The sequence below is a fragment of the Orbicella faveolata genome, unplaced genomic scaffold (genome assembly GCF_042242905.1).
Source record: "Orbicella faveolata isolate gen_17 unplaced genomic scaffold, um_ofav_v1 contig_46, whole genome shotgun sequence".
NCBI classification, from domain to species: Eukaryota; Metazoa; Cnidaria; class Anthozoa; order Scleractinia; family Merulinidae; genus Orbicella; species Orbicella faveolata.
The window spans coordinates 8,964,618-8,990,749 of NW_028301576.1; the positions used below are offsets into that span (position 1 = coordinate 8,964,618).

The 26,132-nt window shown below is 41.3% G+C and overlaps 2 protein-coding genes and 3 pseudogenes across 2 annotated transcripts; 3 read left to right on the forward strand and 2 right to left on the reverse strand.

The window, feature by feature from the left end:
• Positions 1–3,977: 3,977 nt before the first annotated feature.
• On the forward strand, positions 3,978–5,013 carry LOC110047952 (beta-1 adrenergic receptor-like; annotated as a pseudogene).
• Positions 5,014–10,180: 5,167 nt separating this feature from the next.
• Positions 10,181–14,487, forward strand: LOC149098257 (uncharacterized). Its single transcript, XM_089277797.1, has 3 exons — positions 10,181–11,456; positions 11,773–12,343; positions 12,467–14,487. The coding sequence occupies exons 1-3, from the start codon at positions 10,873–10,875 to the stop codon at positions 14,138–14,140; spliced, it is 2,829 nt and encodes a 942-aa protein (XP_089133923.1). The 5' UTR covers positions 10,181–10,872; the 3' UTR covers positions 14,141–14,487.
• LOC149098258 (uncharacterized) lies at positions 14,385–17,607 on the reverse strand. The gene has a single exon (XM_089277796.1). The coding sequence runs from the start codon at positions 16,263–16,265 to the stop codon at positions 14,568–14,570; it is 1,698 nt and encodes a 565-aa protein (XP_089133922.1). The 5' UTR covers positions 16,266–17,607; the 3' UTR covers positions 14,385–14,567.
• A 1,835-nt stretch (positions 17,608–19,442) lies between these two features.
• Positions 19,443–22,632, forward strand: LOC149098259 (uncharacterized; annotated as a pseudogene).
• Positions 22,513–23,789, reverse strand: LOC149098260 (uncharacterized; annotated as a pseudogene).
• Positions 23,790–26,132: the final 2,343 nt, after the last annotated feature.

The window sequence follows — 26,132 nt, forward strand, 5'->3', positions numbered from 1 at the left end:
TAAGAGCAGCTGAAAACTATTATTCATACAAATTTTCGCTCCGAATGGGTTCTTGGCTTGGTGATAAACTACACTTGAATTTCTACGCTTTTGCGTGACGCGGCATTTACATGACGGCCCTGAGAGCTGTCATGATGGTTAAAAAAAGTGACTTATTTCGGGAAACTTGGCTATCTGAACAGTTCATGTCTTAGAAAAAAGTATTATTTTAATGTTTTAGAGCTCCTCGAGGGATAAATTCGCGCTTTTGTAGTAAAACTCAGTAACAGGTGTTTCTGTTGGTTTCCGGCCGCCATGTTGGTGCCCATACGGATGGGCACCAGCATGGCGTATCCATACAAATCTCTATAAATTTGGGTAAAAAATTTCTCCGCATATCTCGCATAAGAAAAATTGCTGTGACCAGAATTTTGGCGAGTCTTTGCATATTTACCTTCTTTCATTTCCCAGATTCTGGACTTTATCTATCGACCGGTTTTGATTTTTATTTTGGTCTATTTTGAATTGCGTGACACTGAAAACCAGCGATTCCTCGAGGTTCATAGTTTTCCTGAAGCCTCGCTCTCGAAAACTGTCCGCTCCTCGGAACAGATCATGTCCTTGGAAAAATATTCGACTCTATTTTCGCGCCAAATGGTGGCTATTGTTTATATATCCAACGCGCGCTCGTGGGAAACTTCTTAAATATATGAACTGCAAGCTGCTTATTGACTCCAGATGCCACAAGAGTGCCTGAAGATTGACTGTCTTTGGACAAAACGGACGTTTAAGAACATCAAGGAGAAGGTAGAAAGGTAACGGTAAGACGAAATTTCACCAAAAAAGGCATTTGTTTTTAAATAGATCTACCTTAAACTATCACCAAAGTTTGGTTACAACATACCGGCCAACAATGCCTGGATTTAATTTTACATTCCCCTAGGATATTATATCGTGTTCTGTTGATTCTATTTTCTGTTTATGAAAATGCCCTAGTAAGGTATAAGCGTTATATAGTTAACCAAATAAATATCGAGGCTTCCATGCATTGGAATAGGGGCACTCGTCCATCGCCTGAAAGCAATAATCAGGAAAACATCACACATTTTTGCACCTGCTGAGGCAAAAAATGAAATAAAGTAATAAAATAAAATAGAACTACTTTCTTCCTTGCACTTTCAGTGCATGATCAGTGAATGTCGCCCCATGTTTTTGAAAGGCTATTTAGTCATCCGGCAAAAAAGTGAAGATGGAATGGTTTTATAGAAGTGTCGAGCGTTGTCAATTCAAACTGCGATGACGAAGTGTACATTAACTTATCGATAACATGAGCCGAAGCATAATAGACTGTTTTTCATAACCCTTTCATTTGGTACCACAAACATTTTTAGGCTCTCCTTAGCCGAGGAAAAGATTCCAAAGTGTTTCAAATGGCCCAATGTTTAATTTGTTATCATTGCGCTTTATAATTTGCAAAATGAATTCGTAAGTATCGCGTTCATCTCATAGTTTTCCCGTTACGATAGAGAGACGACTTGCATTATAACGCAGTATCACCGTCTCCTTTTTGCCGCGCGTGCAAATTCGTTCAAAACTTCAAATTGACATCGCGGTGCTTAAACGGGTTTCCCACGTACACTTGAAATTTAAAAAGGAGCTTTAAGTCGACGATGGAAGGTAGGTAACGCGCTAGATAGCTCACGCGGGATGGCGAAACCGCTTTTTGAAAAGTCAGTTTTTGATGAAGTTAAATTTGTCTCAATTCGTCGACAAATAGGAAACAACATGGCGTGCCAATACCCATAACAATTCTTTGCACGTACTAGGAATTTATGTTTTAACCGAATCAAAATTAGTGTCGGTCTTTTTCGTTTAGTTTTCTCAAATTATGGTTAAATCGCGATATAAAACTAAATGCGATTTTGAGACGAGATTACCGCATTATATTAGTGACGTTGGAAGAAAACATATTTACAAGCATATGTTTTCTCCAAACAATACAAGCTGCTGGTTATTAACAACAGATGCAATAAAAGTGTCTGCAATTTGAAGAGACGTACGGACGTTTAAGAACATCAAGGAAGAACCACAAAGGCAAAAGTAAGACTAAAGCGAAGGACACTTTTTCCCCCTAGATTCGCTTTTAAGTAACCCATAAGGCTGGTTAAAACATGCCGGCCACTAATGCCGGGATTTAATTTTACATCACCCTAGGATATGCCATCTTGTTCTGTCGCTTCTAGTTTCTGTTTAAGAGAATACCCTAGTGGGGCATGTGATATATTGAACTAAACGAAAATCGAGGTTTCGAAAGGTTAGAATAAGGAGAGTACGCAAGACACCGTTTATAATGAATGAAAATGGCTTTCTTCTGACAGGTGACTTGTCGACTGTGTTAGCATAATTCTTCGCATAATTTAGCCCTGAGCTTGCTCTACAAGGAAATATCATGTTTGTTTATTATGACGTCATATGACGCCATTTGACCGACCATCTTGGATCCGCCGTCTTGGATTTCACTATTATTAAACGGAAATTAATAGACAAGCAAGCCAGAATGCTTAGAAATGTAGAAAACGACGGATGCTAACGGCGTTATTCCTTGTTTTGTCTTCATTCGCCCAGTTCTGTCTTTATTTTGCTTAAAAACCAAGTAGCATAATTCTGATGCGAGGAGCATAATTTAGAGAAACGAGCATAATCCGGGCATAATTTCCAAAAACAATTTGAGCAGTGCTAGGAGTATAATCTGCCAATTTTGCGAGCGCAATCGACAAAAGCCTAGTCTGTAAACTCTGAGGCATATTAATATAATTTTGAAACAGTTTTATTCTACGAACAGAAACACTTTCGAAACGTCATGATCCTTACACAAATAAACAAGGTTGTAAAAGCAACAAGAAATTGTACATCGAAAATTTCACAGAAATTTTTATATATAATGTTTTTTTATTTCGTAAGGTGCTTGGCAGTCAAAGCACGACATATGTCGCGCGTGAGGTTTAGCCATTTAGAAAAGAAAAGAAGAAGATATATTAAGATAACGAATAACATGTACAGACACTCGCATTTATCCATTTTGTTGGTCTTTTGAATAAAATAACTCTTTTAACTAATTCACATGTAGAAAAGGTGGATTTGCTTGATGCTATTAGCATTATATTCAAACTCACACCACGCCTTCAGGCACTAAGAGATATTCGCCTTCTTACTTAATTTTCATTTTATTGTTCAAACTAGTTTTTAAACATCTCCCCATTGAAATGAAATTTTTAATACGGTTAAACAAGAATTCAACTATATCTTATGGGAAGAAAGTACTTTAAATGGTTTTGCATTCAAGAATCTTTTGTAAGAGATTGGGCGTTATATTCAGTTTCAAGTAGAAGGGGCTTGAGTAATTATTGAAAATATATATATATTAGTGTTTAAAAAACACTTCACAGACTGGACGCTAGACATTGATGGGTTTGTTTGTTTATAAAATAACAGTAAAGAGGAGATTGTTTGAAAAGCAGTCTAAGTTCCAAAGCTAATACACCTGATGTTTCTCATTAACTCAGTGGTCCCGGCGTTTTAAGTTGATATCTCCGAAAGTGATTCAAACATGATCTTTTGAATGTGTAAATAGTGTCCCCACTTGGTTTTTCTAAAGCTACAATTGTAGATACCCTTTAACAAATAAAGTCTTTCATTAATTCATTCATTCATTAATTCATTCATTCATTCATTCATTCATTCATTCATTCATTCATTCATTCAATATGAAGTGTTTGGTGTTCAGTTTGAACCACCCTGGCGTCGCCATGTTCACTTTATGACTGTAATTATGATGTTTAGGCAAGCAATCGCAGACAGTGATCCTTCTGGTATACGTTGGAGACCGATACAACGCATTATTATTATTTTTTTTTAATAAAGTACACCTTTTTTCAAAAAAATAATAATGCGTTGTATCGTATTCTTTTCTATTTATCTTTTTATTTTATTTATTTATTTATTTATTTACTTTTTTTTTTGCAGCTCTCTCTACTTGTGTTGTGTTCTCACCATGAACTTCAACAGCTGGAACTGGTTCTGGAGTGTTTGTTTCGGAGTGACAGCATTTGTAATCATTATTAGTAACTCCTTGTCAATTGCAGTTCTTGTCAAGCGAAGGTTTCGCAAACGTTCTCTTTACCTGCTAATCGATTTGGCAATAGCTGATCTCCTGGTTGGATTATTTGCAATACCGATTTATATGATTACAGTCATCTCTGAAGGCAAATTTGTGCCACTAGTCGCTCTTGATGGCGTCGATATGTTTACAGGTCTCTCCTCCATTTTCACACTGACTGTTATTTCTCTTGAAAGACTCTTTGCCATCAGTCGGCCACTTCGTCATCGGCAGTTATCCTCACATAGCTACGCCATTGCCATAGCAACGCCATGGATCCTCTCCCTCGCGGTGACTTCAGTTCGAGTGTTTCAGCACTATTCAATCGTGACACATCACCAGTTTTTATCAGTTACTATTATCAGTTTGTCGACTCCTTTGCTAATAACGTGCACTTCTTACTGCGTCATCTGGCGTAAGCAGACTTCCCGCATACATAACGGAGTAAGGGCGAGGAGAGAGACGAGGCTGTCTAAGACATTGTTTTTGATAACAGGAACATTTGTGTTGACTTGGCTACCATTCCAGGTTCTAGTAGTTGTAGCAAATATGTGTGTGCCGTGTAGAGTAATTCACATTGTGGTCGTTTTTGTTCTTAAACTCCTTCAGTTCAGTAATTCGTTTATTAATTTTTTGATTTATTGTTTAAGAATGCCAGATTATAGAAAAGCTGTTTCACAACTATTTCATTGCAAGTCCCGCGGTCACTCCAATAATAGCGAGGTTAATACGTTAGGCGATAGCCGAACAAATATCGCACTAATCCACTTTTCAAGTGCACTGTCTTTATATAATGTTCCAACAACTCATGCCATGATTAACCCAGCTGATATAATGCAATTGTAACTCTTGGAGAAATAAATATCTGGTAGATTTTTTGCTAGTTTAATTTATTAATAGCAACTAATGTGGACTTGTTACTTGTTCACTGTTTCAAAAAAAGTAAAATTGCTACCGCGATATTTTGTTATCTAACATATATTTCAAGCGTTGGATAGATTTGAAGTAATAACTAACCGTTCACAGTTGGTTAGCATCTTGTGTGCGACGCCATTTAATAGGTCTCCCACTGGTTTTAGAGAATAGGGGAACATGGTCAATGTTAATCCGCGTTCACAGGAACATAGGGTACAAGGGAACATATGCATGAAACATGCATTCCCGGGGGATCACGGGAACAAGGTCGTCAATGAGTCATCCGCATTTGATGCATTTGATGGAATCCCTTTTGGAATATTTAATAACAAGAGGAAGATTCGAAACCGCTTTGTTAAGCAGATCCTGATTTCCTTTATCTCTCAGTTTCATTGCTAATTAATATATCATTTTAACATTCCACTTCGGCGTATCTTAGCTTGCTTTCATTAAAGAGTATGCAAGAATTTTCTACAAAAATCTAGAAAGCAGCAATGGTAACGAATTCGAAGGTCAAGGTCAAGGTCAAGGTCAACTTTATTTAGGCAGGGTGGCCCAATCAGCACTTGGCTGGTATCAAAAGGGGCCCTGCGAAAAAGCTGGAAAAAGCTGGAAAAACCTGATTTGATCTCAAATTATGATTCCTGGAGTAAAGCTGGAATTTCCTACCCAAATTAGCATGCTTCATTAACATTGTAGAATTTTCTAGAATTTTCCAGAAAAGAAAACTGGTAAATTCTAAAAATTTCTCGAAAATATTTCTGTAATATTTCTAGAAAAATTCTGGAAATTCCCAGAATATTCCAGATTGTTTTACAATAAGAATGTATGTTCCGCGTTCTAAAAACGTGAATGCCCCAAAGCGCTAAACACTATGAATATTTTTGTTCTCAAAGCGTGACAAAGTTTAGCCGTAAAGCGCTAAATACAGTGTATATTCGTCGGAGTCCCTAAAGCTGGAGAGTTGAAAAGCGCTAATTATGATGTTTATTCCTCGTTCTAAAGGTGAATGCCCAAACGCGCAAACTTTGATGAATATTCCTCGTTCTCAAACCGTGAGAGTCCAACATTAATAGCGCTCTATACAGTTTACAGTCTTCGGAGTACTAATTAAAGCATTATGGGCCTTGAAATCGTATACTAAATATTCCGTGTAGCAACTAGAATTTTCTTTGTTTTTATTTCGCATTTCCGCGTTGCCTTTGGGGGTAACTTAATCTACCCATTAGTACTTTACTTAGCATCATTATGCATAGTGTGTTATTCAGTTTTCGCCAGTGCTTGCATTGTTAGCGACTGGCAGTTAAGTTTCTCCGCTTTCTACCGCGGTTTACCTAGCATTTCACTTGTTGTGAGCTTCTGAATTATTATTCTGAAAAGTTTAATCCTGTTGGACTCGTCACAGTTTGCCGTAAGTTCATTTTACTCCGCTATCAATTTAGTGTAGTTATATTTTTGTTTTTAGGTATTTTGCCTTGTTTATTTTTCAGCTGAATCACACACTCACTCACTCACTCTCTCACTCACTCACTCACTCACTCTCGCGCGCTTACGTGCAATGATTAAACCTGTGGATTCGAACTGTGGCGTTCGTTATCTGTAGCGTCTAACTACATTCCGTAATATACGATCTGTAGTTCATTTTTAATTCAGCCTGATAACATCTGAAATTAAGTGTTTAGGGAGAAAACAGTTTTTCCTTCTTCTTCTCCTCCTCCTCCTCCCAGAACGGACTGGGGCAGCTGCTCGATATTAGGTCAATGCAACTGAACATCGAGTGATTACTATAGAAATGGATTTTTAGAAAAAGAGGAGGCGGCTAAAATGGCCGTGTTTTTTTTTTTTTCTTCAAAGTTACTCAAAGTTTTGCCAATTATAACTTTTTAAGTCATCAGGTAAAATTGCTGCCAAATGCAAATTAAATATATCTAGCACTCTTCCATCAACTGAAAGCAACAAACAGGTCAACATCACGCATACTTGCAGCTGCTTAGACTAATTCGGGATTCATTGGCATAACGAAACTAAAAGCTAATGGCTCATAAGCTGATCCTTTGTTAAAGAAGTTATTACTATGAAGTACAGGTTGGTCTCTGAGTTAAAAAAGAAAAAAGAAAATATTAAATAAAAGGGAAAAACTCCATTATGCTGTCAACGATCATCAAATTAATATGGAGATAGGTGACAGGTTAATGAGGGTCTGTGTTATATTTATGGGCTACCTGTCAAAAGGCGAGTGAGTCATCTGGTGAAAAAGTCCAGCTGTAATGGTATTATGCAATCATTGAGCTTTGTCAATATAAATGAATGAATAAATGAATGAATGAACGAACGAACGAACGAACAAATGAACAAACGAATGGACGGACGGACGAAGGAAGGAAGGAAGGAAGAAAGGAAGCAAGCAAGCAAGCAAGCAAGCAAGGAAGCAAGCAAGGAAGGAAGCAAAGAAGCAAAGAAGCAAGGAAGCAAGGAAGCAAGGAAGCAAGGAAGCAAGGAAGCAAGGAAGCAAGGAAGCAAGGAAGCAAGGAAGCAAGGAAGCAAGGAAGCAAGCAAGCAAGGAAGCAAGCAAGCAAGCAAGCAAGCAAGGAAGCAAGGAAGCAAGGAAGCAAGGAAGCAAGGAAGCAAGGAAGCAAGGAAGCAAGGAAGCAAGGAAGCAAGGAAGCAAGGAAGCAAGGAAGCAAGGAAGCAAGGAAGCAAGGAAGCAAGGAAGCAAGGAAGCAAGGAAGCAAGGAAGCAAGGAAGCAAGGAAGCAAGGAAGCAAGGAAGCAAGGAAGCAAGGAAGCAAGGAAGCAAGGAAGCAAGCAAGCAAGGAAGCAAGGAAGCAAGGAAGCAAGGAAGCAAGGAAGCAAGGAAGCAAGGAAGCAAGGAAGCAAGGAAGCAAGGAAGCAAGGAAGCAAGGAAGCAAGGAAGCAAGGAAGCAAGGAAGCAAGGAAGCAAGGAAGCAAGCAAGCAAGGAAGCAAGCAAGCAAGCAAGCAAGGAAGCAAGGAAGCAAGCAAGGAAGCAAGGAAGCAAGGAAGCAAGGAAGCAAGCAAGCAAGGAAGCAAGCAAGCAAGCAAGCAAGGAAGCAAGCAAGCAAGGAAGCAAGGAAGCAAGGAAGCAAGGAAGCAAGGAAGCAAGGAAGCAAGCAAGCAAGGAAGCAAGGAAGCAAGGAAGCAAGGAAGCAAGGAAGCAAGGAAGCAAGGAAGCAAGGAAGCAAGGAAGCAAGGAAGCAAGGAAGCAAGGAAGCAAGGAAGCAAGGAAGCAAGGAAGCAAGGAAGCAAGGAAGCAAGGAAGCAAGGAAGCAAGCAAGCAAGGAAGCAAGCAAGCAAGGAAGCAAGCAAGCAAGGAAGCAAGGAAGCAAGGAAGCAAGGAAGCAAGGAAGCAAGGAAGCAAGGAAGCAAGGAAGCAAGGAAGCAAGCAAGCAAGGAAGCAAGCAAGCAAGGAAGCAAGGAAGCAAGCAAGGAAGCAAGCAAGCAAGGAAGCAAGGAAGCAAGGAAGCAAGGAAGCAAGGAAGCAAGGAAGCAAGGAAGCAAGGAAGCAAGGAAGCAAGGAAGCAAGGAAGCAAGGAAGCAAGGAAGCAAGGAAGCAAGCAAGGAAGCAAGGAAGCAAGGAAGCAAGGAAGCAAGGAAGCAAGGAAGCAAGGAAGCAAGGAAGCAAGGAAGCAAGGAAGCAAGGAAGCAAGGAAGCAAGGAAGCAAGGAAGCAAGGAAGCAAGGAAGCAAGGAAGCAAGGAAGCAAGGAAGCAAGGAAGCAAGGAAGCAAGGAAGCAAGGAAGCAAGGAAGCAAGGAAGCAAGGAAGCAAGGAAGCAAGGAAGCAAGCAAGCAAGGAAGCAAGGAAGCAAGCAAGCAAGGAAGCAAGCAAGGAAGCAAGGAAGCAAGGAAGCAAGCAAGCAAGGAAGCAAGCAAGCAAGCAAGCAAGCAAGCAAGCAAGGAAGCAAGGAAGCAAGGAAGCAAGGAAGCAAGGAAGCAAGCAAGGAAGCAAGCAAGGAAGCAAGCAAGCAAGGAAGCAAGCAAGCAAGGAAGCAAGGAAGCAAGGAAGCAAGGAAGCAAGGAAGCAAGGAAGCAAGGAAGCAAGGAAGCAAGGAAGCAAGCAAGCAAGGAAGCAAGGAAGCAAGGAAGCAAGGAAGCAAGCAAGCAAGGAAGCAAGGAAGCAAGGAAGCAAGGAAGCAAGGAAGCAAGGAAGCAAGCAAGCAAGGAAGCAAGGAAGCAAGGAAGCAAGGAAGCAAGCAAGCAAGGAAGCAAGGAAGCAAGGAAGCAAGGAAACAAGGAAGCAAGGAAGCAAGGAAGCAAGGAAGCAAGGAAGCAAGCAAGCAAGCAAGCAAGGAAGCAAGGAAGCAAGGAAGCAAGGAAGCAAGGAAGCAAGGAAGCAAGGAAGCAAGGAAGCAAGGAAGCAAGGAAGCAAGGAAGCAAGCAAGCAAGGAAGCAAGGAAGCAAGGAAGCAAGGAAGCAAGGAAGCAAGGAAGCAAGGAAGCAAGCAAGGAAGCAAGGAAGCAAGCAAGCAAGGAAGCAAGCAAGCAAGGAAGCAAGGAAGCAAGGAAACAAGGAAGCAAGGAAGCAAGGAAGCAAGGAAGCAAGCAAGCAAGGAAGCAAGCAAGCAAGCAAGCAAGCAAGCAAGGAAGCAAGGAAGCAAGGAAGCAAGGAAGCAAGCAAGCAAGCAAGCAAGGAAGCAAGCAAGCAAGGATCGTTTCCCAAAATTTCTGTTCCCTATCACGTTTTGATCTGTAAGTATCAAAATACTTACAGTAAAAATGAAAGGTAAGTTGATGAAGTGAATCTTACTCTGTTGTTGGCGTGTATACTGGGTATGGCGTATACTACGGATATAGCCAGAGTTGATTTACAAATTTACTCAAACCCGCTATATACGCTTAAACCGGTATATACGCCAACAACAGAGAAAGATCATTGCAACAACTCATTAGCATGCAGTAGGCACATTTCACTCTGTACATGGCGTGTTTACCGGGTTTAGCGTATAAAGCGTATATGAGATGAATTAATTAACATCAACTACTACTACTACTACTACTACTAATAATAATAATAATAATAATAATAATAAATAAAATTAATTATTATTATTAGTAGTAGTAGTAGTAGTAGTAGTAGTAGTAGTAGCAGTAGTAGTAGTAGTAGTAGTAGTAGTTGATGTTAATTAATTCATCTCATATACGCTTTATACGCTAAACCCGGTAAACACGCCATGTACAGAGTGAAATGTGCCTACTGCATGCTAATGAGTTGTTGCAATGATCTTTCTCTGTTGTTGGCGTATATACCGGTTTAAGCGTATATAGCGGGTTTGAGTAAATTTGTTAATCAACTCTGGCCATATCCGTAGTATACGCCATACCCAGTATACACGCCAACAACAGAGTAAGATTCACCTCATCAACTTATTATTGTTCATCACATCACATACGCATGAATACATTTGTTTAACTTTATCAGCTTTTTTCCGTTATTATTTTCAAAAGGAACTAACCACAAGAAATTTGTCAGAAATATCAAAGTTATTGATAGGTTACATAACGCTTATGTAATCTTTTCTTCATCAAATGTATTAAAGCATTAACTTGTTTTGGAGATTTGTATTGTGGAGTGTTTAGGTGAAAGCCATTATTTGTTTTTGAGCTCAACGAAAGAATTTAGAGAAAAAGAATATTGCAAAGCTATTGGTGGTGATCAAATGGAGTTCTCAACCTTTCACCTGTGATTTGCTCTGCTATTCTCTCCGGCGGGTTTGAGAATGAAAATTTGTTCATGTTTGTGACGGAACAGTATTTAAGGGTAGTCAGAACTTCAAACGGCTCAGTTCATGCTCATGTTCATGTGGCAAGATGAGCAAACCTTGCTCTCAGTTAAATAGCAAGGCAATAAGAGATAAGGCGGAGTGCGAGATAGTTGCGAGGGTTGAAAAGCTGTGTTCGGTTGTTGCTTTTAAGTGCGTTTGGCGGGTTAGCGACGCCGAAATAGAAAGAGCATGGAACTGGATATGCGAGAAACGCGACGAATGCGATTTAACCTTGTCAAAATTGGCGGAAATTTGCTTCTTTTTTTCGGCGATAAGTACGTCAACATTGGACAGCAAGAAGCGAAAAAGGCCACAATTGCAGGAGACCAGAGAGAGTGACGAATCGAATGACGAATCGCCCGTCAATGCGTCCCAACTTTCATCGCCGGGAAAGCAAACATTCCCAGCCATATCTTACTGGGTGGCTTGCCAAACAAACAATGGCTCGGTCATTAATGCACTTAGAATCCAAAGAGCTGTCGCAAGTTGCGGTTTGGAATATTATGCATCAAGGGCGTCACGAAAGAAAAACTGCTGTCATAACCTGAATCAGCTGTGTCAAGTGTTTAAGGACCACAAAAACCTCTGCTTAATGCAACTAGTGGAGTCATCGTACCAGCATTGCCTCGGGTGAGTAGATTAATTTGACCAATTTATATTCTTTGAAATTCTGTTAAATTGCACGCTAATGAAAGTAAATATATAATAAACAAACATAAATAGTCAGAAAGGTAAAAAATGCTATTCATCATTGAAAAATCAAAGTAATCATGCTTCATTGCCCGGTGAAAAGAGACTGTTATTCGATTATCGATAATTGATCAATTTTTATCTTCTCATTTTCAAAACATCGCGAGTTTGATTTCAGCAGTTCACTTTCACAAAGTAATACCAGGGAGATATTGCATTGCCTTACGTAAGCAAAACCTTTTGTTTTGATTGGCAGGGCTCTGCAAGAGGAGCTTCATGGTGACTTCCACGAAGAATCCCAAGAGTCAGCGCCGACGGAAAATGTCGTTCGCCTTCGTGTCGTTCTTGAGAGTTTTCAAACGATGATGGCAGCATCCGTTTCGGAATTACGCCGAGCTGGTCTCGTGTTAGACACCTTTGGATTTGATAACAACCTGCAAAGTACATCGCAGACAGCACTACCAGATCCGCCGCACAAACCCCTATCCTGTCCAGTAACAGTCCTGTGCAACGATATACAAATTGTGATGAAAAAGCTGCAGTATGCTGTGTATCGCGGCGAGGTGTACAAACTGGCGGCCAAATCGCAGTTCACGTTCCAGTATCTGTGTACCATGAAAACGTTCCTCCACAGCCTAATGGGAAACGAAGCGTTCAAAGACCGTCTGGTCCAGCATATTCAACGTGTTCTGCCCATACTAAGCGAGCCAGAAAGCTCTTTCATACGCCAAATTAAGATTGACAGAGACCTGATCGAAGTACAAGACGGGTGGTTTTGGAGCTTTTCCTCTGGGTCGTTCGTCCAAGGGATTATCTCAGAATCTCAGGTGAGAAGAATACACTGGACTGTTTTAACATTTAAATAAGAAGATACAATCAAATTTTCAAACCCAATCTTTTACGATCTGTAGCACTGTCTGATGTGCTTTTGTTTTGGCTCTTTTCAACAGAAGGGTCTCACAACTCCACGCGCGTTTGTGGACTACGACCGACTCAAGGACCCGGAGCCAAGATATTTTGAGGCAATCCTAAGGAACAGCCTAACAGAAGATGAAATTCGGCAGTTTTGTGCAGATTTCCTGGCGTTGTTCCGTCCCAAAGAACACAAACAGCCTGTGCTGTGTGCTATTGGCTCAGCTGACAGCGGAAAGACCAGCCTCTTCTCACCTGTTTTTCAGATCATTCCCCTAAGCCGAATTGCTCGCGTCACGAAGCAAAAGAGTTTCAACAAGGCTATGATCGACAACCTGACAGAGGTTATCTTCCTAGACGAGGCATATGCCACCCTGCTCGACATAGATGACTGGAAAATCATATGTCAAGGGGGCTTCACGTCGCACGACGCGAAGTGGAAAAAGGCTCAAGGTTTCCATTGCACTGCGACCATGTACATAACTTGCCAGGTGGAAATGGATTTTGGTGCAGCTCACAATCAAGCTATGGACAAACGCCTGCGCAAGTACCACTTCAAGAGTCTTCCTCGTGTCGAACCTGAAGCAAACAAGTGGCTGAGGAAACATGCTATGGATTGCATTGTGTGGGCGCACAATATCGTAGGAGACAGCCCGAGCAGTCAGGCCAGTACAATGCCCACTGTGCACGAAAGTGGTATGCCTGAGGAGGAGTTGCGCAACATTTTGAGCGTTTCTTTAATAGACGAAGAAGTCGACGAAACCGCCCAGGGCGATTGTAGACGAGAACAGAGTTGCGGCCTTCTGACAGAACCGCAATCCCGAGAAGAAAGCTCTGAAGAGGACGCCATTGAAGATGTCAGCGATTCCGATGAAGACGAGACCCTGACGACCTTGAAAGCTAGGCTGGCACAATGCTCACCTGGCTCTCTACGTCACCGCCAACTGAGCCACATGTTAGAAAGTCGTCTCGCTGCAAAGGAAAGGCTGAAAAGGGTTGAAGAAAGGTGCTATAAGAAGAGGCAACACTTCTTACAAACGAGGGGAGTGTCGGTGGAGCACGTGTCGTTGCTCCCGCACGACCATAACGAGCCGCTGCCCACACCGATTCGAAGGGACCTCGCTGCCTTTCAAGAAGATCAGGAACAGGAAAGGATCAGAACAGCATTTGGGAAGCCGTGGCTTTTAGCTATGGAGAAGGAAATGGCTGAGCAAAGCGAAAGAATGGAAGATCCAAGAGACGAAGAAGAACGAAGAGTGATGCAAAGTCTCCTGGAAATCAATTGCGAAAAACTGCGCTGTTATCACGAGCGTCATGGAACGCTGAAACTACCGGCTGCCCTGGCAGAACGCAAGAGGCTCTGCCTTAGCAACGAGCTGGTAGACCGTTCTTGCGTGAATTTCATACGAGACCTGTTCTCTCCGCTGCCAGTGAGAGTCTTCCCACCCAGCCAGCGTCCAGCAAATCTGCCTGCCAGAAGCAGGAGCTCAGACGAAGACGACGAAGAATGTTGGTCGGCGGCACCAAAGACACCAATGTACATTCCGAATGACGACGTGGAAGCTATCTGTCCACCGTCCCCAGGCATTGCTCGAGCTCACAACCCTGTAGCAGCTACGTCAGTGAAGAGGCCGCACTTTCAAAGCCAGGCGCATCCATCCAAGAAACAAATGACCCTGACTCGTTTTATGCAGACTAGTACGCAACCGTAGATTGGTAGTTTCATGGGCTTGTAATAAGACAGCTTGCGTGCGACTTATTCTTTCTATGTTCATATTTGCACATGTATTAGTGTGTGCATTGTTAAGGAATACCACGTTGCGCTTATGCTACGTTTGACTATTTTGCACACGATGTGAATTAAAGGAAAAATATTATGGCTATTAGTTACATTAAGAGATTATAGTTCTTGAAAGCACTGTGAACTAGACAGTCGTTATGCTACAGTGATATTGACAGTGGCGATAGGCCAGTTCCAAAAGAATATAACATGTTTGTTGAGTTTGCTGTCATCTGGAGACAGGAAGATGCATTTACAATAAAGCAATTGATTTTTGTCTGTTTTGTGTACAACAAACTCTGCTTACACCCATCAGCTTTGCATTGAAAGTCAGTGTCCACACTTTTCCAGTCTCTTTATCAAACTAGCGACATTTTCATTCCGGCCCTTTTCTTTAGAGAGTCCGCCGTTCTTCCGTCTTGAAATGCGAAATCGGAATCTCTCAAAATAGCTGTCCACTGTCCAAACCCGTGCTTAGTTATCCCTTCCTTCAGAAAATCATCCTCTTCTTTCGTGAATTTTAAAACATGACGAGTTTTCCTCTGAAGGTGCAAGTTTCTCTTAGGCAGGGTATCCTTTATGGGGGTCGAGCTGTTTTTATTCTGAGCTGTCTCAACTGAAGGCCCGGAGCTGGACGTTGAACCGCCAAGTCTTGCGTGTACGTCATCGTCTACCTCGGAACCCTTGGTACCTTGAAGTTTTTGAAGACACTCGTGACCCTTCAGGGCAACTTCTCGCGATCGTTGCTTTTGATAGTGAACTTTAGCAACCGCAGAACTGTGTTTCTGGTCCTCAGACAAAAACCTTTGCTCTTCGCTAGTGAGCTGATTGAGACTTTGCGTTTCGACGATTTGGCGATAACGTGTGGGATGAATGTATTTTCCAATTGCATCAAAAACCAGTTTGCTCATAGTTTCGCCCAGTTTGCCATGCTGACCTCCATTTCTGGTGACGAGAACGAAATCACACTGGGGCTGAAGCAACGGTCTAACGTTCGAGATGTAGCCGTTAAGAACGTGCATGTTTGCGTCGGTCAGAATCAAAGAATCGAAGCCATATTTTCCAGCCGTCTTGAACGTTTTCTGATCGATAAATCCACCGTTTTCCTTAGCTGTGGCAATCATGTCCACCGTCAAATATTGGTACGTCATGGGCCGCGATCCCTTCACCTTGATGAACAGATACATGGCTACAAATTTTGTGGCAAATGTTAGGTCTGAGGGGTTCACTTGGGCTGGACTGGTTTTGCACATTTTCACGGTATTTTCGTAACGCGGCAGATGAAATTTCACCACCTCCAATAACTCCTCCATTGTTGCCCAGTGCCCTCTTGCTTCCAGAGTCTCGATATCTAAATCTTGTGTCCACTGCAATCTCATCATCTTTGCAACTGTTTTTCGGGCTCTCTTGAGGTACAACTCTGTCGTAGAGAACTTTCTTAGAACTGCTTCTGATGCGCCATGAAGTTTTCTGAAGTCGATCAATTCAGAAATAGCATCTATGTAGCCCAAACGCCCACCATGACCGAGCTTACATTCATCTTGTAAGTAGTCGATAAATTTAAACAACAGATTTGGAGAACACAAACTAAAGTCGACCACTTCAAACGTTAACTCCTCTTCATCTTCACAGCAAAATCTAAGAAACTTGAAGCACCTTGTCACTATCTGTTGAGCGGCACGATCTTTCTTACAACCGCCAGCACTTCCTGTCAACCATTTCGTGAATACTTCGCCAATGTTACATGATAATGGAAATGAAGAAAGTAACTTCACGTTGTGCTTTGTGGTCTCGCTTGTCTCATCTTCATTTCTTCCAATCGTCAGCGACTTTGTTACTTGTTTAGAATCGGGCCTTTCGTCAAAAGAAAAGAACCAACTGTGTTTAGTGCTAACGTGTTTTCTACAGCCTCTCTGACTTTGAAATCCATCATGTTCACACTCTTGTATCGGGCAATGGTAAAAGCTGTCTGCTTCATCCTTTTCCAAGTGAAGCCGCTTTGGTTTGGGTGATGCTCCTTGGACATCTGACCAATTGACTTTGCACTTCTTGCTCATTTTTTCCCTTTAAACAACATGTGGCTAGCACAATCGCCTTTAAATCTTAGCCGAAACAAAAGGACGTTTCAACTTGCCAAAACATGCCCTTGCTTGCCCACACTCATTACTATTGTGTAAAATTCATGACAGTGAGATACAACCCAAACTTGCCCAGGCAGGTCTGTACACGCCTATTCAGTGACACAATACATAGTTAACGGATCGATAAATCGGAACAATAAAGTCCAAAACTTGTTCCTAATGACCAATTTCGGAACAATATATTCCATTCACAGATAGCAAAATCGGAATAACACAGTCTTTCTTTATTAATTTCGGAACAATGTGTTCCACGCACAAATAGGAACTCGGAACAAAACAGACCTAATTTATCAAGTTAGGAACAATGTGTTCCATGCACAAATAGGAACTCGGAACAATACAGACCCAATTTATCAAGTTAGGAACAATGTGTTTCATGCACAAATAGGAACTCGGAACAAAACAGACCCAATTTATCAAGTTAGGAACAATGTGTTTCATGCACAAATAGGAACTCGGAACAAAACAGTCCTAATTTATCAAGTTAGGAACAATGTGTTCCATGCACAAGTAGGAACTCGGAACAAAACAGTCCTAATTTATCAAGTTAGCAACAATGTGTTCCATGCACAAATAGGAACTCGGAACAAAACAGACCCAATTTATCAAGTTAGGAACAATGTGTTCCATGTACAAAAAGGAACTCGGAACAAAACAGTCCTAAATCACTCATTTGGGAACAATTTGTTCCACTTGCAGTTGACAACTCGGAACAAAATGTTCTTGTCTTACCTTACAGTGAACGCTATGTTCCTACTCTGTAAAAAGCTGGTCCTCTTAAGGTTAATAGGAACACAAAAATGAGGAACACTCGATCCCAGAGGAACGTTCCTTTACAAATATCGGAACAGCCGAAAAAACTTAAAATTTGTGAAAAATAAACCAACAAGTTCAGCTTTAAAGCTAAAAAAGCATCTATTAAACGTTTAGGTAAAATAGAACCAAGCTTCAAAATCTAGAGCACTTTGATGTTCTCGAAGGCAGTAAAATAAACCCTGTAAAAATTTTGGGAAATGTGGAGGATCGTTTCCCAAAATTTTTTGTTCCTTTTCCTCTTTGGCTCAAGTATCACTCCTTCAGACCATTTACCGATCAGATTTGCGACCTACTGGCGTGCTCTCTCTCAAACTTTGATGCAAAATTTTCAACTGATGATAAGGGCCAAACGACTACAAGTTATTGGGGTTATACTTGCAAACCAAACGGAACAAACCTAACCGGAACTTCTACCGTATAATTTCTAAAGATACTTACAAAAAAATGGAGCAGTAATATAATCCCTAAAATCCGACTTTTCTGACCCTCAAGTAAAGAAGTTTGAAGCATTGAAACTTGCAGTATGATTTAACAGCAAGGGAAATATATTAAGCCAGGAGGAGTTTATTTGAGATGGCGGAAAAGACGGATTTTCCGGATTTCACGGAAAAGTGAATATTAAACAACCATTATTATATTACTTCCCTTTATTTCTGTTAGTATCTTATAGAGTATTATATTAATAATATTATATAAGATACTTACAGGAATAAAGGGAAGTAATATAGTAATGGTTGTGTAATATTCACATTTCCGTGAAATCCGGAAAATCCATCTTTTCCACCCCTCAAATACAGAAGTTTGAGGCCAAAGAACTTGCAGTATGATTTAACAGCAAGGGAATATATTAAGCCAGGAGGAGTTCATTTGAGATGGTGGAAAAGACGGATTTTCCGGATTTCAAGGAGATGTAAATATTAAACACCATTATTTTATTACTTCCTTTTATTTCTGTAAGTATCTTATATAATATTATTATTATAATATTATCTACGATACTTACAGGAATAAAGGGAAGTAATATAATAATGGTTGTTTAATATTCACATTTCCGTGAAATCCGGAAAATCCATCTTTTCCGTCATCTCAATGAAGTCCTCATGGCTTAATGTATTCCCCTCGCTGTTAAATCATACTGCAAGTTTCAAGGCTTCAAACCTCTTTACTTGGGGGTCGGAAAAGTCGGATTTTCCGGACTCATAAATTTCTCTGACTGACTGAAATAGCTTCAAATAACTCAGAGATGTTTGTACAACAAATTGAAAGTATGAAATTTCTTGTTTTGAGTGCTCATTTCGTTAAATCAGTTCAGTCTTTAAAGACTCCTACAAACAGTTTTAAACTTTTTGAGAGCAGTTGTTTACGTAGTGAATTTATGATAATCTGCTAATTTTTATGTTCGACGTGAATTAGCCTGAATGACTTGAAAACTCTCCAGAGAACGCAATCAAGAAAGTGGAAAGACAAATCTATTGTTGACGTAGAAAGGCTCCCTTGATTACAGTGGTGCTGTTAGTGATTTGCATTTGACCTTGGTTCATCATCAGTGGCAAATTAGGATTGATGAGCCGCGTGGAACGCCTTCATCTAGTTGAAGTAACAAGTTCTTTTCATCCTAGAGGTGCAGAAAGGGCCCCCAAAACAAGTCCAGGGCTTTTGGGATAACTACACTACTGTTCTCGGTTCCTCGTTAACACATTTCATTTGAAAGATTATACATTACGCGTGTTGAAAAGGAAAAAGTATTGTCAGGGTAAAGAAGCCGCTTGGTTTCAGTAACACCTGAAATGTTTACGTTGATCTCGGGTTCAATGGCAAATGACAACGGTGCCAGCTTTTCGTGCATAGTAGCGGTCACAAGGTCACCAGTGAGACACCTTAACGTTCTACATATTACATATATGGTAAGGTATGCACCAGCTCTGTCAGATTTAGTCACAAGTTTCCATCCATGATATTTAAGCGGGAGACTTGTAGTTTTTTTTACAACCAGCGATCGACAGAGGAAATGCTGCGAGCAAAGAAACCATGTCGAGAGCTTAACAGCGAAAAGATCAAGAGTGCTGCAATCTGTTACTTGGCTCCCGTAATCAGTGGGAGATGCAGTGTTGTAAGTGCAAAATGCATTTGTAACGTGAAAGAAAAGGCTTTGCCAAAGGCTTGGAACTCGATTTGCCAGAAACGTGATATTTGTGATAGAGCGATTTCAGGTTTGTAAATGTTCAAAGGCTGAAATGACAGAATGAGATTGAAAAACACATGTTCAATTCTTGACGCGCATTATCCTACTTTCTTTCAGGTATATCAAACGTAGCGTTCTTCTTCAGAGCAATTTGCACTCAAGAAAAAAAGAAAGGAAGTATCCAGGAAAGCGAAGATGAAAGTGACAACAGTTACGAAGAATTCGAATCAAGCCAAGTACCTAGTTCCACTTCACAGCAGTGGCTCGATGGAAATTTGGCTTCTGTCAACAAAGCCCTTTGCCCTGCGATTTCCTATTGGGTCGCACTAACGACACCAAACGGTGCTCCCGCAAGTACGATTTCCGTGCACAAGGCGTTATTGAATTGTAGAGTAGACGTTATTGTCGATCAGGTAAAGCATCTTGTTTAGCATGCAGACTGTTTATTTATGAGTGTACACATTATAACGTTTTCGAGAAACGAAAGCAACACTTATCAAAAGTCACTTAAATAAGTTTACAGTCTTAAGGAAAACAAAATACGTGGCAATAAAATAAAGTGCTGGCTGCCCGGAATAACCAGAGGGGCTAGAGGAGTCAGACAGCCAGTTAAAATCTTGCAAATTTCCAACACAGTTTTTAAAACGTTCTACTTTATGCCTTTTAGGTTCAATTCCAAGAAGGAAAGGAATGTCCTGCCATGAAAGAGCTTTATAAAGTTTTAAAAGACCACAAAAACCGACATTTGCAGGACCTCGTTCTATCATCGTATCGGCATTGCTACAAACAAGAAGCCAGGAAAGTTATTGGCGATGATATCGACTTAATCAGTACACAAGAATTGGAAGATTGTGGCAAAGAGAATGTAGTGCGAGTTACCATCATCAACAAGAAGTTTCAATCATCTTTGGCCAGCGCGATAGAACGCCTTATCGAGGCGAAGTTACAAATTGACAAGTTCGGATTCACAGCCTCGAACATCGCAGCGCAACCACCCAGCCTTATGGTGCAAAACGACGAGAAGAGGTTCTCAGATAAGTTGACAATCCTGGTAAACGACATTTCCATTGCAATGGAAAAGCTCAGTTATGCCACTTACAGGGGAAAGGTCTAAAAAAGGAAAGCAGGGCAAAGTATACGTTTTCGTACAGATGTGAGGCCCGCGCGTTCATGAATACTCTTGCCACCAATGAATTCTTCAAGCCTAGACTCATTCGAGAAATGAGAAAAGTGGTGGAGCTATTAGCGGACCCGTACTGCGAATTGTTTAGACCACTGGTAACTGACTACGACCTAATCGAAGTCAACCAAGGCGTCTGTTGGTCGCTAAACGAAAGGTCCTTCGTGAACGATGCTATCCAAGAAGATAAAATTGGAAAAGTATCTCCCAGAGCGTTTTCTCCCTTTGACTCGACGCAAGAACCAGATCCAAAATACTTTCACCAGATCCTCGAAAACAGCCTAAGTCCAGAAGAACACTCAAACTTCTGCGAAGATTTCTTGAAGTTGCTTAGTTACAACAAGAAGAAGCACAAAGATAAAGTGCCTTGTTTAGTCGGAGACGCTTACAGCGGTAAAACAAGTCTGTTTTTTCCAATCCTGGGCCTTGTGCACCAAGGAAACGTTGCCACGGTGACTAAACAACGAGCATTCAACAAGTCTATGATCTCTAAGTTCACCGAAGTGGTATTCATAGATGAAGCTACAGAATCTACACTTGACATCGACGACTGGAAAACGTTGACGCAAGGAGGTTACTCGGCGCACGACGTCAAATACCAGGCGGCAAAATCATTTATCAACAGATGCCCAATGATCATCACAACCCAGCGGAAGCTCGACTTCGGTCCTTCCGACCAGCCTGCCATGGACAGACGATTGTCCACGTACGAATTCCGTAGCCTGCCAAACCCACAAAAGAGTGCAGCCACATGACTAAGAAACCACCCCATGGACTGCGTACTCTGGGCCACCGAAAAGGCCAGGACACGTAGAGATGATGGTGAAGAAGACCCAATTGAAACAGACGAAGAGCAATCTTTCCTCGAAGACGGAATCTTGCAAAAAAAGGAAAAGGACGAACTACGCGCTTTGTGTTTAGACCAGGGAGCGGACGACACCAGCAATCAATCTGTAAGGGAAGACGAAACCCCACAAGACGCCGCGCCAGACATTGAAAGTGAGTCAGATTTGTGCAGCCAATCAGGCAATATCGTAGATGTCTTGGAAAACCAGCTTGGAACGCTGAAGCCAGAGAGTCTTCAACATAGGATGATAACCCAAATGCTGGAAACGGAGCAGGCAAAGCAACAAAGACAAGTCCTGTTTGAGCGGGAGCGCTTCGCTCAGCGTAAAGCCTGGTTAAAGGACAGAGGCGTGTCTAGTCAGAACGCAGAGCTTCTTCCCGAGGAATCTGACGAACCAACGCCTTCGCCGATCGCGAGAGATCTCGAGAGGTTTACACGCGCCCGAACGGTAGCCGAACAAGACGCGCGTCGTCAAGCTGCCCGGAAAGCCTTCGAGGGTGCGTGGCTGAAGGAGACGGAAGAAGAGTTCCAGGACTGTGTAAGGCGCTTGCACTCTACCCAACATCCCCCGACGAGAAATTCGTTGGAGGCATACCGGGAAGTATTGGAAGATAAGCTGAAGAACCACCACAAAAACCTTGGCACGCTTAGCACTAAAGAGGCCTTGGAGAAACGGAGGCGAACGTGCGTCTCCCTTGGTCTACTAGACAGGGGACGCCAGCATTTGGTGAAATGTATCTTTGGGGCCTTGCCAACCAAAGAAGAACTTGGACCTTTGCCTACAGGCTCACAACAGGAGACAGGAGGGACACGGGCTGGGACAGCATCAGAAAGTGACGACGAAAGAAGCTTGTTCATTACGCCGCTTCCCAGGGCTGCTCCAGCGTCCTCGCCGTCGCGTGCCAGTTCAAACGCTTACGACCTGGCGGTTTCAGAGGAGTTGATGCGCAACAGCACTACAGGTAGTACGAGAAAGAGGTCAAAGCGTCGTGCTCACAGTCAAGTGAGTGAGAAGAGGCCTCGAAAAACTCTACTTAATTACTTCAGTCACAAATAGAAATTACACTAAATAACGAAACGAATATCACTGTACCAAGTTTAGGCGCAGAAAGAGTTAAAGTTGAAGTTACGATTGCAATTGACTCAACTAATTGTTTAATGATTATGTGTACATGCACTTGAAAGATAAACAGAGTTTGACGTTAAGACTGACTACTTTGTACACGTTTGTAGTGTTATTAAACTAGTGGCATTTTGAGTCCAGCCCTTTTCTTGAGAGAATCTGCTGTTCTTCCCTCTTGAAATTTGAAATCGGAATCTCTCAGAATGGCCGTCCATTGTCCATATCCGTGCCTGTTAATTCCTCGCCTGAGAAAATCGTCCTCGTCTGCCGTGAATTTCATCACCCGATGAAGTTTCCTCTGATTTCGCAGGTTCTCGGTGGGAATTACAACCTTCCTGAGGGGAGATAGGCTCGCCTTTTCCACAGTTTCAACCGACAGTGTAGAGCTAGAAGTTGAACCGCCAAACCTCGCCTGTACATCTTCGTCCACCTCTGAACCCTTGCTTCCTTGAAGCTTTTGTAGACACTCGCGAGCCTTCACAGCAACTTCGCGCGATCTCCGCTTTTGATAGTGAACTTTGGCAACAGCGGAACTGTGTTTCTGGTCTTCCGACAAAATCCTTTGCTCCTCGCTGTGGGCTGATTGAGGCTTTCCGTCTCAACAATTTGGCGATAACGCGTAGGATGAATGTACTTTCCAATAGCATCAAAAACCAGTTTGCTCATAATTTCGCCCAATTTAGCGTGTTGGCCGCCATTTCTGTTGACGAGAACGAAATCACACTCGGGTTTGAGCAGCGGTCTGACGTAGGAGATGTTGCCATCGAGAACTTGCATGTTTGCATCGGTCAGAATCAAAGAGTCAAATCCATACTCTCCAGCAGTCTTGAATGTTTTCTGATCAATAAATCCACCCTTTTCCTTAGCTGTAGCAATCATGTCCACCGTCAAATATTGATAAGTCATGGGACGCGACCCCTTCACTTTGATGAACAGATAAATGGCAACGAATTTCGTGGCAAATGTCAAGTCTGAAGGGTTAACTTGAGCTGAACTCGATTTGCAAATCTTCACGGTATTTTCGTAACGCGGCAGATGAAATTTCACCACCTCCAAAAACTCCTCCATTGTTGCCCAGTGGCCTCTTGCCTCCAGTGTCTCAATGTCAAAATCTTGCATCCACTGCAATCTCATCATTTTTGCAACCGTCTTTCGCGCTCTCTTGAGGTACAACTCTGTTGCAGAGAACGTTCGAAGAACTGCCTCCGGCGCGCCATGAAGTTTTCTGAAGTCGATCATTTCAGAAATGGCATCTATGTAGCCTAAACGCCCACCATGTCCAAGCTTGCATTCGTCTTGCAAGTAGTTGATAAACTTGAACAACAAATTTGGAGAACACAAACTAAAATCCACCAGGTCAAAAGTCAACTCTTCCTCGTCTTCACAACAAAATCTAAAAAACTTAAAGCATCTTGTCACTATTTGTTGAGCTGCGCGATCTTTCTTGTAACCGCCACCACTTCCAATCTCGTTCCCAGAGCCTTCGTTACCCTTGTCCAGCGGAACGGGAAACCGAAGACCTCTGGGATACAGCGTTTTCGATAACAAGATTCTTGTTATTCCGGTCAAACTGCGCAGGCGTGAGTGTCTAGTTCAAGATGGCGTCTGATTCCTTGGCTGACTCGGAGACTCTTAGAAGGTTATCACGTTTTCCTTAAAGAAACTAGGTCAACCCGAACGAGAATTGACGAGGGAACAATACGATGCCATAAGGGGAAAATGTTCTTAGAAAAAAGGTCACTGCTAGCGGTGTTACTAACTGGATCTGGCAAATCGTTGACTTATCAATACCTTAACTAGGACTTTTTGACTTCGTCCCAAGCGGCTTCGACCCTGTACGTCAAGATCCTGCTGTGCTCGTTGTGTCTCCTCTAAGCGCAGTAATGAGAGAGCAGCTAGACAAGTTGGAAGCGTTTTTTACGTCTGCATTCTGCAAAGTAAGCTTATCTTAGAGAATCAAGGTAAACAAAAAGTAACAAATATTCCGAGAAATCAGCATGTGTAGTTTGCTTTTTGCACATACAGTGGTCTCTGTTTATATCAATAGTTTGGCAAAAATGCTTAGAACATCGAGAGGAGTTTAACAGGATAGCCCAAGCCGTAGTTCATTTGGTTCTGCAATGGTGCCGGTTATTTCTTATCATTGTTTTCAATAACTATGTCATGTTTTACGTTTAATGATTTATAGGAATTTAGTTACTGTTTGGTACAAAGTGTTTTTGGATTTGACAATATTGTCCTTCTAGTTCCATATGTTTTTACGACTGTATTTATAGCAAGTTCAAGTTGTTATTTGTATTCTGCAGTCTATTGAGCAGTGATAGCTGCAATACTTAATTATATTTGATGTTTGCATGTACCAGGTTGGCACAGGTCAGGAAATGGTCCGGGAAAAAATTCTTCAACGTCAGGGAAAGTAAGGGAATTTTATTTGGAGTCAGGGAAAATTGGCATTTTGAAGAAAAGTCAGGGAAAATTGAATTAATACAATTGAAGGCTGGAAGAAACATTTGGGGTCACTGTACGTGATCTCAACAATATTTTTCCTTCAATATGAAGATGGAAAATTTGTTGAAAAATATCACACTTTATGGGCAAGTGGAGGATGAAGCCACTACTAAACCTGATATTTTGCATTTCTTTGGTCAGGGAAATTTTATTTTTATCAGGGAAAAGTCAGGGAATTTTGAAAAGGATGCCTGTGGCAACAATGTGTACCTGTATTTTAATGTATCAATGAAATAATTATTTTCAGTTAAATATTCCAATCAATATCCAACTCTTTACCACACTGTACTTAGGCAAGTGACTTGATTTGTGAAGTAATTGTTTATTAAAAGTGGAGAAGTCTTTAAGTTATGTTCTTGAAAAAAATATATTCATACATAAAGGGGAAATATCACCAAGATTTTGACCTAACTTGGTCAAAATTACTTAGGAACAAAATAATTCTAAAAATGAAGAGAAAAGAATACAACAAAATGATTGCATGAAAGAGGAAGTATTTATGATTTGTCCATGTTCTAGAAAGAAAGAACTTGAAAAACATTAGCCTAAAATTTTTCAAGTTTAGGTTCATTCTAAATCTATTTATTTACTGATCAGAGACACTTCGCGCAATTTAATACTCTGCTTTACATACGTAATACTTTTTTTTCCACCACATTCAGGCTAGCCAGTGCATCTTTTTCCTATTTTTTAATGGCTAATTAAGTAGCACAGTTACAAAATTTAAAATGGATTTATAGCCTCGCATGTTTCAAAGGTAGATGTAGTATAAAGCTATTGGTGTCTGTGACTCTGGTGTTTGGGACAGTCATTATTTCTTTGTTCTCTGTTGCTTAGTGGATTTCTGGTCATAGCTTAGATATATGTTTCCATGGTTTTCAATGATTTTGTATCGAATCTGTTGTATCCAGTTATACAAATGACAATTGACAATAATTATTAATTCCCCATTGCTCTTCAATTATTTTTCTTATTTATACTCCAATGTTAAATAAACTGATGTTGTTATCACAGTGAGAGCTGAGAAGAATAATTTTAAAATCCAAATGTCTGCGTTGTCATGAATATGTACATTTGTGTCAATGTTGCTGGACTAAAGCAGTGGATTGGGATAGAAGGGGTGTAGA